The sequence below is a fragment of the Cervus elaphus genome, chromosome 12, assembly GCF_910594005.1.
Source record: "Cervus elaphus chromosome 12, mCerEla1.1, whole genome shotgun sequence".
Taxonomy (NCBI): Eukaryota; Metazoa; Chordata; class Mammalia; order Artiodactyla; family Cervidae; genus Cervus; species Cervus elaphus.
In genome coordinates, this window is record NC_057826.1 from 10,294,718 (window position 1) to 10,310,464 (window position 15,747).

At 46.6% G+C, this 15,747-nt stretch overlaps 1 protein-coding gene across 8 annotated transcripts in view; it reads left to right on the top strand.

Moving 5' to 3' along the window:
• Nucleotides 1-15,747, top strand: part of STON2 (stonin 2) — a 159,662-nt gene that overhangs the window by 136,380 nt on the left and 7,535 nt on the right. For all 8 annotated transcript variants that reach the window (XM_043919645.1, XM_043919639.1, XM_043919638.1 and 5 more), the window contains 2 exons: nucleotides 5,793-7,631; nucleotides 13,887-14,089. In XM_043919645.1, the coding sequence (XP_043775580.1) occupies nucleotides 5,793-7,631; nucleotides 13,887-14,089 (2,042 nt within the window). The remainder of the gene's footprint in view (nucleotides 1-5,792; nucleotides 7,632-13,886; nucleotides 14,090-15,747) is intronic.

The following is a 15,747-nucleotide window of genomic DNA, read 5'->3' on the forward strand; positions in this document are numbered from 1 at the left end:
ATATCATAGAATCTTACGTTTTCTCCCCCACAGAGCTTACTTTTTCTGCAGTTTGGTGGTTTTGATTGCCATTGTAATCAATTAATTTAATCTTAAAATCCATTGTGGTCTAACATCAAAAGGGCCCACAATTTCTTTTTAGTTTACATCAGTCAAGGCACTAAGGAAGCTCTTCAGTTCACTTCAGTTCAGTCGCTCAGTCGTGTCCAACTCTTTGTGACCCCATGGACTGCAGCACACCAGCCCTCCCTGTCCATCACCAACTCCTGGAGTTTACTCAAACTCATGTCCGTTGAGTCAGTGATGCCATCCAACCCTCTCATCCTCTGTTGTCCCCTTCTCCTCCTGCCTTCAATTTTCCCCAGCATCAGGATCTTTTCCAGTAAGTCAGTTCTTCACATCAGGTGGCCAATGTATTGGAGTTTCAGCTTCAGCATCAGTCCTTCCAATGAATATTCAGGACTGATCTCCTTTAGGATGGACTGGTTGGATCTCCTTGCAGTCTAAGGGACTCTCAAGAGTCTTCTCCAACACCACAGTTCAAAAGCATCAATTCTTCGGCACTCAGTTTTCTTTATAGTCCAACTCTCACATCCATACATGGCTACTGGAAAGGTACTGGAAATTCTCCCTGCAGTGTAGAATGAAAACCTAACCCTCATCCATGGTTTTTATTTAGCAGCAGCCCAAGTCATAACACCCCTGGAGAAGGCAATGGTAACCCACTCCAGTATTCTTGCCTGGAAAATCCCCACGGACAGAGGAGCCTGGCAAGTTACAGTCCATGGGGTTGCAAGAGTCGGACATGACTTGGTAACTAAACCACCACCACTAACTCATAATACTAAAAGTAATTTGGAGGTAGTGAGTGGAAGAGAGAGTAAGTAAAGTGAAGTTGGATTTTTGGTTATATTTTAATAAGTCAGTAAAACAGAATTGTGGATGATAATGTTGTTCTGAAAATAATTCATTTTGCTGGTTTCTTAGTGGAGAAATTTGCCAGACTTTCCCCTCCCCTTATTGTTTCCAATACCAGCCACACTAGTCACACCTGTCTTAGGAGACATCTAACTGCTGCTTTATCAACACAGACTACAGCAAAGCTCTTGGTTTTCTTTCTCTAAGGTTAGTTAGTGGGAGGCATAAAGATACATTTTGACCTTTTAGTATTTCTTTATTTTGTAAGCAACACAGCATTTTTGAAGGAAGGAAAGACTACAGATTTAGAATTTCAAAAATCACCTCTTACCCCACATATTTGTTTTCACATCAAAAAGCTTTTTAATATGTTTATACACTTTATATCATGAGTATATATCATTCTAGCAGCAGCAACAACAGTAGGTATAGCAGCCAACATCTAATGAACATTTAATGTTTGCCAAACACAATTCTAACATCTGGATTAATTTTTCTGAGCAACCCTGTTAGGGAGGACTTAATATTTTCCTAGTTTCATTAATGGGAAAGCTAAGACACTGAAGTTAAAACAACTTGCCCGAAGTCATACAGCTAATAAGCTGCAGATATGGAATTGAAACCCAGGCAGTCTGACTCCACATTGTGGGCTCTTGTTATTTACTCAATAATATAGATATCATGATCAGCTTCCATGTGCATTAACATCATCAACAGCATCATCATGACTGATGCATGGGCTTCCAGTTTGAGGATATAACAATTGATATAACCAGTCTCCTATTAGTGGATATTTAGAAAGTGAGAGTGTTAGTTACTTATTCATGTCCAACTCTTTGTGACCCCATGGACTGTAACCTGCCAGGCTTCTCTGTCCATGGGATTCTCCAGGCAAGAATACTAGAGTGGGTAGCTGTTCCCTTCTCCAGGGGATCTTCCCGACCCAGGGATAGAACTTGGTGTTAAAGGGGAGAATTTTTAAAGCAGGATTTGGCAGTCCTTAGGTTCGCCTCATGGGAAATAGATGGGGAGACAGTGGAAACAGTGTCAGGCTTTATTTTTTGGGGCTCCAAAATCACTGTAGATGGTGACTGCAGCCATGAAATTAAAAGACGCTTACTCCTTGGAAGGAAAGTTATGACCAACCTGGATAGCATATTAAAAAACAGAGACATTACTTTGCCAACAAAAGTCCATCTAGTCAAGGCTATGGTTTTCCCAGTGGTCATGTATGGACGTGAGAGTTGAACTGTGAAGAAAGCTGAGTGCCGAAGAATTGATGCTTTTGAACTGTGGTGTTGGAGAAGACTCTTGAGAGTCCCTTGGACTGCAAGGAGATCCAACCAGCCCATCCTAAAGGAGATAAGTCCTGGGTGTTCATTGGAAGGACTGATGCTGAAGCTGAAACTCCAATACTTTGGCCACCTGATACGAAGAGTTGACTCATTGGAAAAGACCCTGAAGCTGGGAGGGATTGGGGGCAGGAGGACAAGGGGATGACAGACGATGAGATGGTTGGATGGTATCACCGACTCGATGGGCATGAGTTTGAGTAAACTCCGGGAGTTTGTGATGGACAGGGAGGCCTGGCGTGCTGTGATTCATGGGGTTGCAAACAGTCAGACATGACTGAGTGACTGAACTGAACTGTACTGAACTGTAAGTTCGCCTCAAGAAATGCTTTATTTTCAGGTGAAAATATGAACCACTGTGACCCTCTGTGAACTATGAACCAATTTTGTTTTTCATCCAGAAAAGTGCTTTTATTATTTTTTTCCTTATAAATGATTTTGTAGAAAACCAAATTCTCATTTTCAGAAATTTGACCTATTATATTACTACCATCCCCAAAGATGGATTTTTAAAACAGTTTGCAGTCATGGAAGATGAAGATGCCAAAGAAGAGGTAGCTTTTTTTTTTTTTTAAGAGGTAGCTTTGTAACAATCTTTTGATACTATTTAATGAATATAGAATCTCTAGAAATTGATCTAATTTAAAAAATTTGCCTCCAAATTTGGAGATGTGTGTGTGTTAGCTGCTCAGTTATGTCTGACTCTCTGCGACCCCGTGGACTATAGCCCACCAGGCTCCTCTGTCCATGAAATTCTCCAGGCAAGAATACTGGAGTGGTTGCCATTTCCTTCTCCAGGGGATCTTCCCAACTCAGGGATTAAACGTGGGTCTCCCTCATTGTCGGCAAATTCTTTACCGTCTGAGCCACCAGAGAAGCCCCAAATTTAAAGATAACTTAATTTAAATTGTATTATGAGTCTAATGCTTCAAAACTGTCTAGGACTTCGTGTGATTTCAAGTAACTTGGCTTAAAATTCTAAGACTTACTGTAAGAAAATTAAATTATCTTCAGTGGAGACAAAGGCCTCCCCCCCCCACCCTTTTTTTTTTTTTTTCCAGTTTGGGAGAGGATGGAAAGTGCTATTTTGGGGACAAAATTCCCAACAGAAGAAAATCCTTTGGCAGCAAGAATAAACAGCTTTGGCAGAATCCACCCTCCAAGCAAAAAGGACTTAGGGTACATGTGAAGCTTGGGAGTAGTCCTGAGCTCCAAGGCAGAAAGGATGTCCCTGGTACAAGGGGTGAGTCAGCACCAGGCTGTGAGTGGAAATACTGTCCACAAACTGCTCCATAGAGCTGCTTCATTAGAAAGTGATACATTTTGTGATACATCCCGTTCCCTAGGGAGGTTCAGTTACTGTGTCAAGGAAGTGATTATATTTTACTCAGGGCTACATTGTTCCCTTTAGCCTTCATTACAACCACCACAACAGTGATAATAATGTTATCAAACAGTAGTAGTAGTAGTAAAATATGCCCTACAAACCTCGATTGTTTTCTGATTCCTTTCCCTTCATTTTCCAGAAAATAAATCACTTCTACATCTACAAAAGTAGATTAATGATTCATTTGAAGGAGAGTCTCCTCTTTAATTTTAAAACGCTTTGAAATTCTTTTGTGATGCTGTGCATGTAGAAAATACTTTTTGCTCATTTTATTTCTGGGGTGAGTGTGGGTATGTATGTGTGTGTGTGCATGTATTCAGCTTACATTTTCAAACTGATGCCTTCAGTAGAGGTAATCACTTTGTTTGAATAAATATACGTTGAAAGATGGATGACAGGTAGCCCTCCCATCCACGTGGAGTTATGTGTTTAATTATGTGTCACACTGCTGATTTGGTGTGGCTGGGTATGATATTCATGAAGATTTAGCAGGATGGTAAGAAAACTCAACCGTTTGAATATTCATTTCTCTTTGTGTCCAAATGTCTGGAGGTGGAAACAGTGGGTGGAATGGAGATCCCGATACACATTTCTACAGAGTCAGCGAGAACACAACTGCTCCAAAGCAGAGTTTCTTTTCTCAACTCATTCAGTTAACAACCCTTTACTGAATATTGGCTCTATGCCAGACACTGATTTGTTTTCTGGGACATTCCTTCATCAGAATCCACTCCTGGCTTTATAAAGGCCCCTCACCCTCCCCCACCCCCCCCTCTTCCCACAACCACAGCAGACTCACAGGGTCTTTACTGAAAAGGTTTGGAATTTTCCTGCCTTGAAACTCAACTTTGCAGCTCCTTCCTTGAAGGCCCTGCAAGAGTGGAGTTTTATTTATAATAATCTTTTTTTTTCTTTATAAAATAAACGCTAAGATGGAAAAATATTTTAGAGAAAAAAGAAGAGATTAATATCAGGAGCATTTTCTTATGTTTCTCCTGACTTGTAAACATTTTACGGCTGCATGTTATTCCACAGTGTGCCTCAGTTTCCTAACATTCACCCCAAACTTAGTTCGCAATTTGGATTCATTTCCTTAGGGTAAGATTACTAAGTCATTGTAAGACGCTTAATACAAACTGCCAAACCATTTTCAAAGAATTTATAGCAACTTATAGTCCCACTGAGGATCTATTTACTGTTCATATTATAGCACCCTTACCCTCATCAAATACCAAAACTTGGAAAATCTTCACTTTCTTTTGGGGGATTTAATTTTCATTTTTCTTATTACTAGTGAAACTGAACATTTCCCACCTGGTTATTAGACATTTTTGCTTTTTCTTTCCTGGGTTGTCTATCTGTCCTCTGCCTGTATGTCAAGTTTTTATAGTTTTCTTATTCACTTGCATATGAAACTTATTTCATATTAAGAATGTTAGCATTTTGTCTTTAGTATTTATTGATCACATTTGGGTAAAAATTCCTCCAATTACATTATTTACAGTCACATCATCACTTAGAGCATATGGCTTGTTTTGTTCAATGTGATCAGCTTTATATCATTTTATGTAAAAGGTGGTTTTGATGTTTAAAAATTAAAAATACATACATTAGAGTCAAAAAGAAGAAAAAAGAAACCTATTCCAGAAACTTCTATAAAATAAAGTAGAATGTATAAGAGTTAAATCATGATGGACCTGGGTTCTATCAGTGCTTCTGTATTGACGTTTGCATTCTTACTGCATTTAATGTATGGCCCTCTGGTGGGCTTCCGTGGTGGCTCAGACGATAAAAAATCCGCCTGCAATGTGGGAGACCTGGGTTCAATCCCTGGGTTGGGAAGGCCCCCTGGAGCAGGGAAGGGCTACCCATTCCAGTACTCTGGCCTGGAGAATCCCACGGACTCTATAGTCCACGGCGTCACAGAGAGTCAGACACGACTGAGCGACTTCTGCTTTCTCTGGTGTGCTTACTACGAAACTATAGGAGCTGTGTCAGACTAAACACTCGCGATAGGTAATGAACTGCTTTGGAATTTACTGGATTCCAGATAAAATTCTGGCAAAACTTCCTCATCCCCATACTCCTAGAGGCCCTGAGCAGCAGTCCCTCACGTGTTCTCCTTTTCCTTTCAGACAATTCCTCCTCTCTGCAGGAGGATGAAGAGGTAGAGATGGAGGCCATCAGCTGGCAGGCCGGCAGCCCGGCCGTGAACGGACACCCCGCCACACCAGTGACCTCTGCACGTTTCCCCAGCTGGGTCACTTTTGATGACAATGAAGTCAGCGGCCCTTTGTCCCCCATCACGTCTCCCCTGAAGCCAGAAACACCGCCTCTTGCCTCTGTGACCCCAGATGGACCTTACAACTCAGCAGGGTCATTTAAGAAGCGGGAGCGGCCCAAGAGCACTTTGATGAACTTCTCCAAAGTTCAGAAGCTAGACGTGTCCTCCGTGAGCCATCCGCCTGCCGTGCCCGAGGCTCCGCCTTGGAGGGCCACCAATCCTTTTCTGAATGAGACGCTGCAGGATGTACAGCCGTCCCCCATCAACCCTTTCCGAGCTTTCTTTGAGGAGCAGGAGAGGCAAGCCCAGAACAGTTCTGTGGCCGGTACCCCAGGCAGGAGCCAGAGGGATTCCCTCATTGTCGTCTACCGGGACGCCATCAGTTTTGATGACTCAAGCCGCAACCAGTCACGCTCGGATGCTGTGGAAAAACTCAAGCGGCTCCGAATCGAGGATTCCGACCACGTGGGGGGTGCGACGCTCCCTGATGATGACCCGACCGCCTGGACTGAACTGGATGAGGACCCAGCCGGCTCTGAGCAGTCCCCGCCCAGAGACGGGTGGCCCATGATGCTTAGGATCCCCGAGAAGAAGAACATCATGTCCTCCAGGCACTGGGGACCCATCTACGTCAAACTGACGGCCGGTGGTTACCTGCAGCTCTATTATGAGCAGGGCCTGGAGAGGCCATTCCGTGAGTTCAAGCTGGAGATGTGCCATGAGATTTCCGAGCCCCGGCTCCAAAACTACGACGAGAACGGGAGGATCCACAGCTTGCGGATAGACCGCGTCACCTACAAGGAGAAGAAGAAGTACCAGCCTAAGCCCGCCGTGGCCCACTCGGCCGAGAGGGAGCAAGTCATCAAGCTGGGCACCACCAACTACGAGGACTTCCTGAGCTTCATCCGGGCGGTTCAGGACCGCCTCATGGAGCTGCCCGTGTTGTCCATGGAGCTGAGCACGGTCGGCCTGAACTACTTGGAAGAGGAGATGACGGTGGACGTCCAGGACGAGTTCTCTGGCCTGGTGAGCAAGGGGGACAACCAGATCCTCCAGCACCGCGTCCTGACACGGGTCCACGTGCTGAGCTTCCTCTCGGGCCTGGCCGAGTGCCGGCTGGGTCTCAACGACGTCCTGGTCAAAGGGAACGAGGTGGTGTCCCGCCAGGACATTGTGCCCACCACCACCACCAAGTGGATCCGGCTCCACGAGTGCCGCTTTCACGGCTGCGTGGATGAGGACGTGTTCCGCAGCTCGCGCGTCATCCTCTTCAACCCTCTGGACGCCTGCCGCTTCGAGCTCATGCGGTTCCGGACGGTGTTCGCCGAGAAGACCCTGCCCTTCACGCTCAGGACGGCGGCGAGCATCCACGGGGCGGAGGTGGAGGTGCAGAGCTGGCTGAGGATGTCGGCGGGCTTCTCCTCCAACTGGGACCCCCTCACCCAGGTCCCCTGCGAGAATGTGATGGTCCGCTACCCCGTGCCCAGCGAGTGGGTGAAAAACTTCCGCAGGGAAAGCGTCCTGGGGGAGAAGTCTCTGAAAGCCAAAGTGAACCGGGGGGCAAGTTTTGGCTCAGCCAGCATCTCCGGCTCTGAGCCGGTCATGAGAGTCACCCTGGGGACTGCCAAGTACGAGCATGCCTTCAATGCCATCGTGTGGAGGATAAACCGACTGCCTGACAAAAACTCAGGTAGGCAGGGCTCCGTCCTCTGTGAGAGCCGCCGCACTAGGGTGGTGGGGGAAAGAGCTGGGGTCCAAGTGCTGCTTTCTCTTCCGCTGTGAAGTGCTGGTTTTGTGCTATGTGAGGGGAACGGTGATGGGGAGGGACAGGGAATGGACGGCCGGAAAGCACAAGTGACCTGAGCGAGGTTAAGTCACAAACCTGCATGACCCAGGTCCCTCCATCTTTTGATTCCCCTACCTTCTTCACACTTCTTTCGTGAAATGATGCGTCATTTTTCTCAGCAGCTGAGTCGTGTCCAGCTCTTTGCCATCCCTTGGGCTGCTGCACGCCAGGTCTCCCTGCCCGAGTGCTCCCCCGGCGGGAGTTGGATTGATGATTCCTGCAACCCTGTGCAAAGCCTGTCAATCATAACGTCCCAAGCTTAGAGCTGGGATTTGGGCATGGGGAAGGGGCCTCCCGGGGCTTCCCCGGTGGCTCAGATGGTAAAGAAGTCCGCCTGCAATGCCGGAGACCCGGGTTCAATCCCTGGGTGGGGAAGATCCCCTGGAGAGGGGAATGGCAACCCACTCCAGGATTCTTGCCTGGGAGCTCCATGGACAGAAAAGCCTGGCAGACAGTCCATGGCGTCGCAAAGAATTGTCCACGACTGAGCGACTCTGAGAGAGAGAGAGAAGGGGCCTCTGGTCAGACTGCAGACAGCCAGGACATGAAGGTCCAGAAGGACTGGAATGCTCCCTGACAGAAGGTAAGGGAAGGAGTGTTTGCTCAAAGGAGACAGCTCACCAGCCCTTGCTGGCCTGCGCGCAGTGAGCAGGGTGCTTGTCTGCTCGAGTGGGCCCGAAGGCAACGGCTTTCCTCTTGGGTCTGGTGAGATTTGGTGGAATGACAAAACTGGGGAGTGATCAAACCAGCTCTAATAGTTTTATTTCTTAGAGTAAGTCTAGGTGATCCCAATGACAGGCAATAAGCCCATGGTCCTTTAAACCACTTCTCGTTTGTAATAAACAAAAGTGGGCATTTTGGCCAACAACAACAACAAATGTATGGAAAAACTGTTGGTTGAACTTTCCCTTCTGCAGATATTCTTTATTCCGTTTTCCCTGTTAAATCCTAACAACATAATTAGAGTCTTCATTTCCTGTTCGGAGTGCGGAGGGGCTGTGTTTCACCCTAGATGCAATACGACATGAAGCCAAGAGGCAATACGATCTGGTCAGCTCCCCCGGCGGGCCAGGCGGTAGACACACACCAGGGCTTTCTGTGTCCGATGCTGGGTGTAGCGGCGCAGACTGAAGACACAATTGGGCTTCTGTGTTTGAGGCTGGACCGGCCACCCTGTTTCTCAATGGACACGATTTTTAAAGCCTTGCTCTCAGTGCCTGCTTATTCACTTCTCTGAGGCCAGCACGTTATCACCTGGCTGATGGCACCAGGATTTTTGTCTTGGCCCATCTGAATTGATGGCAGGGAGAAGAGGCCCTTGCCTCTCCTGTGGCACGGATGCCCCCTGACAACAGAACCGAGGTCACAGGGGGAAAATCACTGTTTAGCCTGCTGGAGGCATGACAGAAAAAACAGGGCCTCCGGTTTGTGTTTACTGGGATTTTCAGCTCTGCAATTTACTAAGCATGGATTCAAATCACTTCCTTATGGAATAACTGGATTTTCAAGCTGGGAGGGACCTGTGGGATGACTTTAGGCAAACCTCTTCCTTCCACAGATGAGAAAATGAAGGACCAGGAGTGACATGACCCATCACATCCAGGGTCTTTTTTCATTCTCGATACCACCGCTGCCTCTCGGTTCGTCATACAAAACAGACATAGACTTGAAGTAACTTCCATTATGAGCACAGAGATTTGCAGTTTCCTCACATACCTGCTTTGCTTCAAAGTTCCTTCTCTCAAATATGGAAAGGTACCACGTGAGGGGCTTTATAAGCCGTAAAGACTGAGACTGGCTTCTTTCAGCAAAAAGAGAGAAACTGTGGGGAAGATATGGGTGGTCTCGGAGAACTAGAGGAACAAGCAGGCTTCCAGAAGGATAATCCTGGATGGCAGGAGCTGTGGGAGGCTGCAGCATTGGGACAGACCCCCGCGAGCCGTTTCGGGCCACTTCCCAAGGCTCGAAGGGCGTGACTGACATGACCACCAGGATGACACGCCGTGGGCTGCTGCTGCTGCAGCTGACGTCGCTTCAGTCATGTCCGACTCTGTGCGACCCTATGGACGGCAGCCCACCAGGCTCCTCTGTCCACGGAATTATAGGCAAGAATTCTAGCATTCTAGGCGAGAATACTGGAGTGGGTTGCCATTTCCTTCTCCCGAGATGCAGTGCTGGGGAAGAGTTATTTCTCAGAGAGAGAAGAAGAAAAAAAAAAGATTGTTACCAGATTAAAAAGGGAGAAGATACAGGATAGGGAATAAATAGTCCTCAGCAACAGCAACTATTAATGCTTCCCAGGCGGGAAGTATTCAGCAGGCTCAAGGCCAGGGAAGTGCAGCCTATGTATCACATAGGTTATTTCCAGGTTTAGTGGCACCTTACTTGTGAATGATTGTTAAAATACAGGACACTGCAAGAATATCTGGGGATGTTTCTCACTTAAACCGACCCCCCACCCACTCCTCAATTACTGATTTGCTGTCATGGTTGTTTGTTTTTAGAAGTAAAATCCCACCCCCCACCCAGAGAACTTCTTATTCTGCTTCTGGCCAATGGTATATTTCTGTATCGGTTCAGGACATTGATAGCACCCATTTCTGGCAACTGGAAATGTACAGGATCTGAATTCCTGGCAGACTGCAGGGTCTTACCGTTGCTGATATTCTGTGTTCTGAGCCCCTTGCCTTCCCCATCCAGGGCTCACTCCATCCATGAACCCAGAGAGCTGGTGATGGATTATCTATTAGTAACTATCGCCTTTCTGAGCTCTTCTGTCTCAGTCTAGGGATAGCTTTGGGAAGGTGTCTTTATTAGGCTATTTGTCAGAATCTTCACGTCTCTGCAGTGGAAGAGGACTGAACCTCTGCCCATGTATCCCACTTGCGTTGGCCCTGCAACCCTGGCTCCCGGAGGCGGGATGGTCAGACTGAGAGGCAGCAACGGCCAGGCTGGCATCCCGGGCCTTGCCAGCACCCCAAGCTTGCAGTCACAGCAGGGCCATCCCAACAAGCCTGCAAAAGGTAACAAGCCCTCCACTGGATTCCTACATGGCTCCCGCCAGCAGGGCCCATCCATGTTCTCCCTCTCACCCTAATCTCCAGGGTGTTCCTGATTCCTGGAAGGCACTGGAACAAGTTCTGTGCTTTCCCAGGCTGGCTGCCTGGGAACAGAACATTCTATCTTGCACAGGTAGCTTTCTTTGCTGGAATTCCAGTTCTCGTTAGATCAGGTAAAGAGGAAACAATTCCAGGAGGGTTCCCCTTCCATGAAAAATAGCAGTCTGAATTTTAATGTTAAATTTTCTCAACATCATTAAGATGACACAATGTGTAAGTTAATTAGTTCATTGCTGTGAAACTATACTAGCTTTCAAAATTGCACTTCCCTATCTGTTGGGCTTCCCAGGTGGATCAGTGGTAAAGAATCCACCTGCCAATGCAGGAGATGCAAGAGATGCAGGTTCGATCCCTGGGTCGGGAAGATCCCCTGGAGTAAGAAATGGCAACCTACTCCAGAGAAAATGAAAGTGTGAGTAACTCAGTCGTGTCTGATTCTTTGAGACCCCATGGACTATAGCTTGCCAGGCTCCTCTGTCCATGTGATTCTCCAGGCAAGGATACTGGAGTGGGTTGCCATTCCCTTCTCTGGGGATCTTCCAAATGCAGAGTTCGAACCCAGGTCTCCTGCATTGTAGGCAAAAGATTCTTTACTGGCTGAGCCACCAGAGAAACCCACCCGTTCCAGTATTTTTGCCTAAAAAATTGCCTGGACAGAGGAGCCTGGTGGGCTGCAGACAGAGGAGTCTGCTGGTCAGAGTCAGACACAGCTGAGCCCACAGCACATCTGTCCATGAGCCCCATTGGTTGACACCAGAACTCAAGAAAGATTGTTGTTCTCATAGAATTTGTGGTGAATACTCTTTGGTTGGGGTGAGAAGAGGAGGGTCAGTTTTGTGGAAAGTTATGGTTTTCAGTGTTCCAGCAATATGTAAATAAGGGTAATGAGAGAAAACTGTCATTGAGGTTGCTATTGAATTAAGAAACTTCTCTATCTACTTTGTAATGATATAATAGCAGTATATTGAGAGGAGTCTAGGACATAATTTGCAGTCACTTAGATATGAATTTTATTCCCAGTACTACAGTTTAATGACTGTGCCCTTAGGCAATTTCCTTAAACCTTTCAGAGAAATCTCAGTTTCCTCTTTTATAAAACAGCATTATTAATACCCAGCTCATTAAGAATGAAATTAGATAATGCTTTTCAGTGTTTAGCAGAGTCTCTGGCCTGTAATAAACATTCAGTAAGGGATGGCTGTATAATGACATCTGTGGTTACACAGTTTAAAAAAAGCTGAATTAATTGATTTTCAAATAATGTAATTTTTACTACTACATGTATCTTAAATTCCTTTCCTAAAAAACTGCAATCTTTTTCTTAAGTATTACTTTTTAGAAAGAACCACTGAAACATGTTACATTTGTGAACCAGAGCAAAACAAATACTTCACTCTGTAATGTTTTCCTTGGAGAGCGGGTGTGTATGTCCTCACTCTCTGAGATTAAAAAGTCCTGCCCAGACCAATAGAGGAAATTGGAATTGTTTATTTGGGGAAACTCAGATAACTCAGGGCTGTTTCAGTTACATCATGGAGTCAGAGGCACACTGTTTATCCAGAGTGAGTCTGGGTCCTTACGGTTTTTCTCCACCCTGTCACCCTGCAAACCCTGGTACCGAGGTTTAAGGACTCTGAGGTTGTCACACAGACAAATCGGTTAAGAGCGTCTGGAAGGCGGACTGCTGGGTCCAGTTTTCTTGGCTCTGCCACTTGCTAGCTGTGACCCTGGGCGGTCGACCTCACCTCCCGAAGCCTTAGCTCCTCATCTGTACAAATGTAACAAATCACAGCCTCAGGGGACGGTTATGAAGATGCAGTGAGAGAGTCTGCAGATAGCACTTTGCACACGACCTGGCTCAGGGTCCTCAGAAAACATCTCCTGCTACATCCGACCAGCGGTGGCGGCGACGCGTCCGTGGTGAGTCAGGGAACTCAGCTCTGGCTCTTCTGCCTCAAACAATCTGGTAACAATCTTCAGATGAAAATCAGACCATAAGTTTGCCTTCCAGATGCTGCAGGACCAGCCACAGATTGATAGAGTTAAATAGCAGTAAGGGCCGATGCCTGGCCTTGTTCAGCTCACCCTTTCCTACCAACCCCCAACTCCGCACTTCATCCTTGAGGAAGAAGCATGAAGAGAACAAAGGGTTTGGGTGTGGGGTCCTCACACTCAGAAGAGTCGCAGGTCAAATCCAGGACTCACAGGTCCCGGCTGTTAGCCTTGTGTTCTCTCCGGCGTTCCATGCGCGTGACCACGTGCTCACTCATGTCCGATTCATTGCGACCCCGTGGACTGTAGCCCGCTGGGCTCCTCTGTCCACGGGGTTTCCCAGGCCAGACTGCTGGAGTGGGTTGCCATTTCCTCCTCCAGGGGATCTTCATGGCCCAGGGATGGAACCCGGGTCTCCTGCATTGGCAGATTCTTTCCCAGATGTCGCCCTAGGAAGATATCTTGGAAACCATGCTTCCCTAATGCCTATGTGCAGTTTTTAAGGGCTTTGTTATTTACATATTTCATTCACCTGAAAAACACGCCAAAAGCATTTAAAAAAAATATGAACTGCTGTGAAGAAAATTCAACTCAGCTTTCAAAAGAAATTGATGATTTTGCTCCAGGTGTCTGCCTTTGATGTTTTATTAGGTGCTAAGCACTGATCTCTTTTATTCCTTTCTGCCCATCTGCAATCTCTCTTTCCTGGTATTTGTGCTGTGTTCACGTCGCGCTCTGACCTGACCAGGCAGAGTGAGCCTCACTTCCCAGGTCACGGGTTTTATTGCTAGGATACCAGGCTACCGTAATGAGACGGTGTTACGTTCAGCAGTCTGAGGCACATACATGCAGTGTGGTCTCCACCGAGGCCAGTCCTCTGCTCAGCGTTGGACCCTCTGAAAGGCTGCCAGGCCTCCTTTGTTACTGACGCTTTCCTTCCACTTCGCCAAAGAACCCAAACCCTAGATTCTTTGTTTTTCTTTTATAGCTTCTGGTCACCCACACTGTTTCTTCTGCCATCTTGAACTTGGCTCGGACCGGGAAGTGCCTTCCAGATTTGCCAATCACGTGAACGTCGAGTTCAGCATGCCTACAACGTCTGCCTCCAAAGCTGCTGTGAGATCCATCTCGGTGGAAGACAAGACGGATGTCAGGAAGTGGGTCAATTATTCCGCACACTACAGCTACAAGGTAGCCTCGGGGGGCATCTGGCTAATGCTTCCAAGTCTGTCTGTTTACCCCCAAACGCTCCCTGCTCCCATTCCTTTTAGCAGTGCCCGCCCAGGGTGCAGACGGGCGCTCTGGTCACCATGGCGGTGGCCCAGCGTGCATAGCTGTGGTTGAAGCTGCTCTGAGTGAAGTGAATAAACCCGCTCGTGGGCAACAGAAAGGCTGGAAAGAGAAATAGAGGCTAATGAAAGAGGAGGATATAATGTCTCAGTTGCCATGAATGACAAAAGAGCCATGGGGTTAGGGTATTATTATTACTTGTTTATCATATAATTTATGTGCAGGGGAGTGGGTTTGAAAGTGCAGGCAGGCTCAGGAAAATGTTAACTCTAAGCATATATTTCAGCTGCAGATGTTGAAGTGGATCTGAGTGATGTTAAGACACATCTGACCTGGTCACTGGACTGTAACAGAGCAATCTCAAAAGCCAGGCAAACCTTTATAGTAGTAATAGGATCAGGGCTGTAAAGGGGGGTGTGAAGCTGGAGAGTTCTGACATAAAGGATTATATATTGGGGAGTTAAGAGATTCAGTAGGAAGAGATGCTAGTGGTAAAGAACCAATGCAAGAGACGTCGAGATGTGGGTTCCATCCCTGGGTCGGGAAGATCCCCTGGAGGAGGGCATGGCAACCCACTCCAGGATTCTTCCCTGGAGAATCCCATGGACAGTGGAGCCTAGGGGGGTACGGTCCATAAAGTTGCAAAGACTGAAGCAGCTGAGCACACACGCACAGGAGGAGATTAAATGCCAAAGATGGAAAATGGGCAGGGGGCTGGAGCGGGCATACTGAAGAAGGATTTGGCAAAGCGGTTTAATGATTTTCTATTCATAATAACACCCGTGGATTTATACCATCATTTAATTGTTCTTTAAATGTTTCCTTAGTTGTACGATCCAAAACATTCAACTACTGAAAAGAACAAATACTCCATCTTGTGGCCAGAAAAAAAAAAAACAACTCAGCACTTTCTTTTTTTTTTTCCAGCACTTTCTTCAAACATGACCCTAGTCAACTGTTTTGTCTTGAATTCTTTCCCTCATTATTATAAATATCAGTATTGAGAGAAGCAGCTTTCATTATGAAGCTCCCTAACTCAAAAGATTCCCTGCCTGACTTATCAAAAGGCTTCAGATGAGGTGTGTCACTCTCAAGACAAGATTAAATGATTAGTCTCTTTATAATTAACAGCTATAGTATTCTGCAAAAGCTATAGTATTCCTACAGGAATTCAGTCCTGAATATTCATTGGAAGGACTGATGTTGAAACTGAAACTCCAATACTTTGGCCACCTGATGCAAAGAACGGACTCATTTGAAAAGACCCTGATGCTGGGAAGGATTGAAAGCGGGAGGAGAAGGGGATGACAGAGGATGAGATGGTTGGATGGCATCACCGACTCAGTGGACATGAGTTTGAGTAAACTCCGGGAGTTGGTGATGGGCAGGGAGTCCTGGCATGCTGCAGTCCATGGGGTCGCAAAGAGTTGGACAGGACTGAGCGACTGAACTGAACTGATTCTGCAAAAGATACAGGCAGAACTGTAAATACTATTGGATACTTTTTTTTTTTTTTTTGGCTCTGCCGCATGGTATGTAAGATCTTAATTCACTGACCA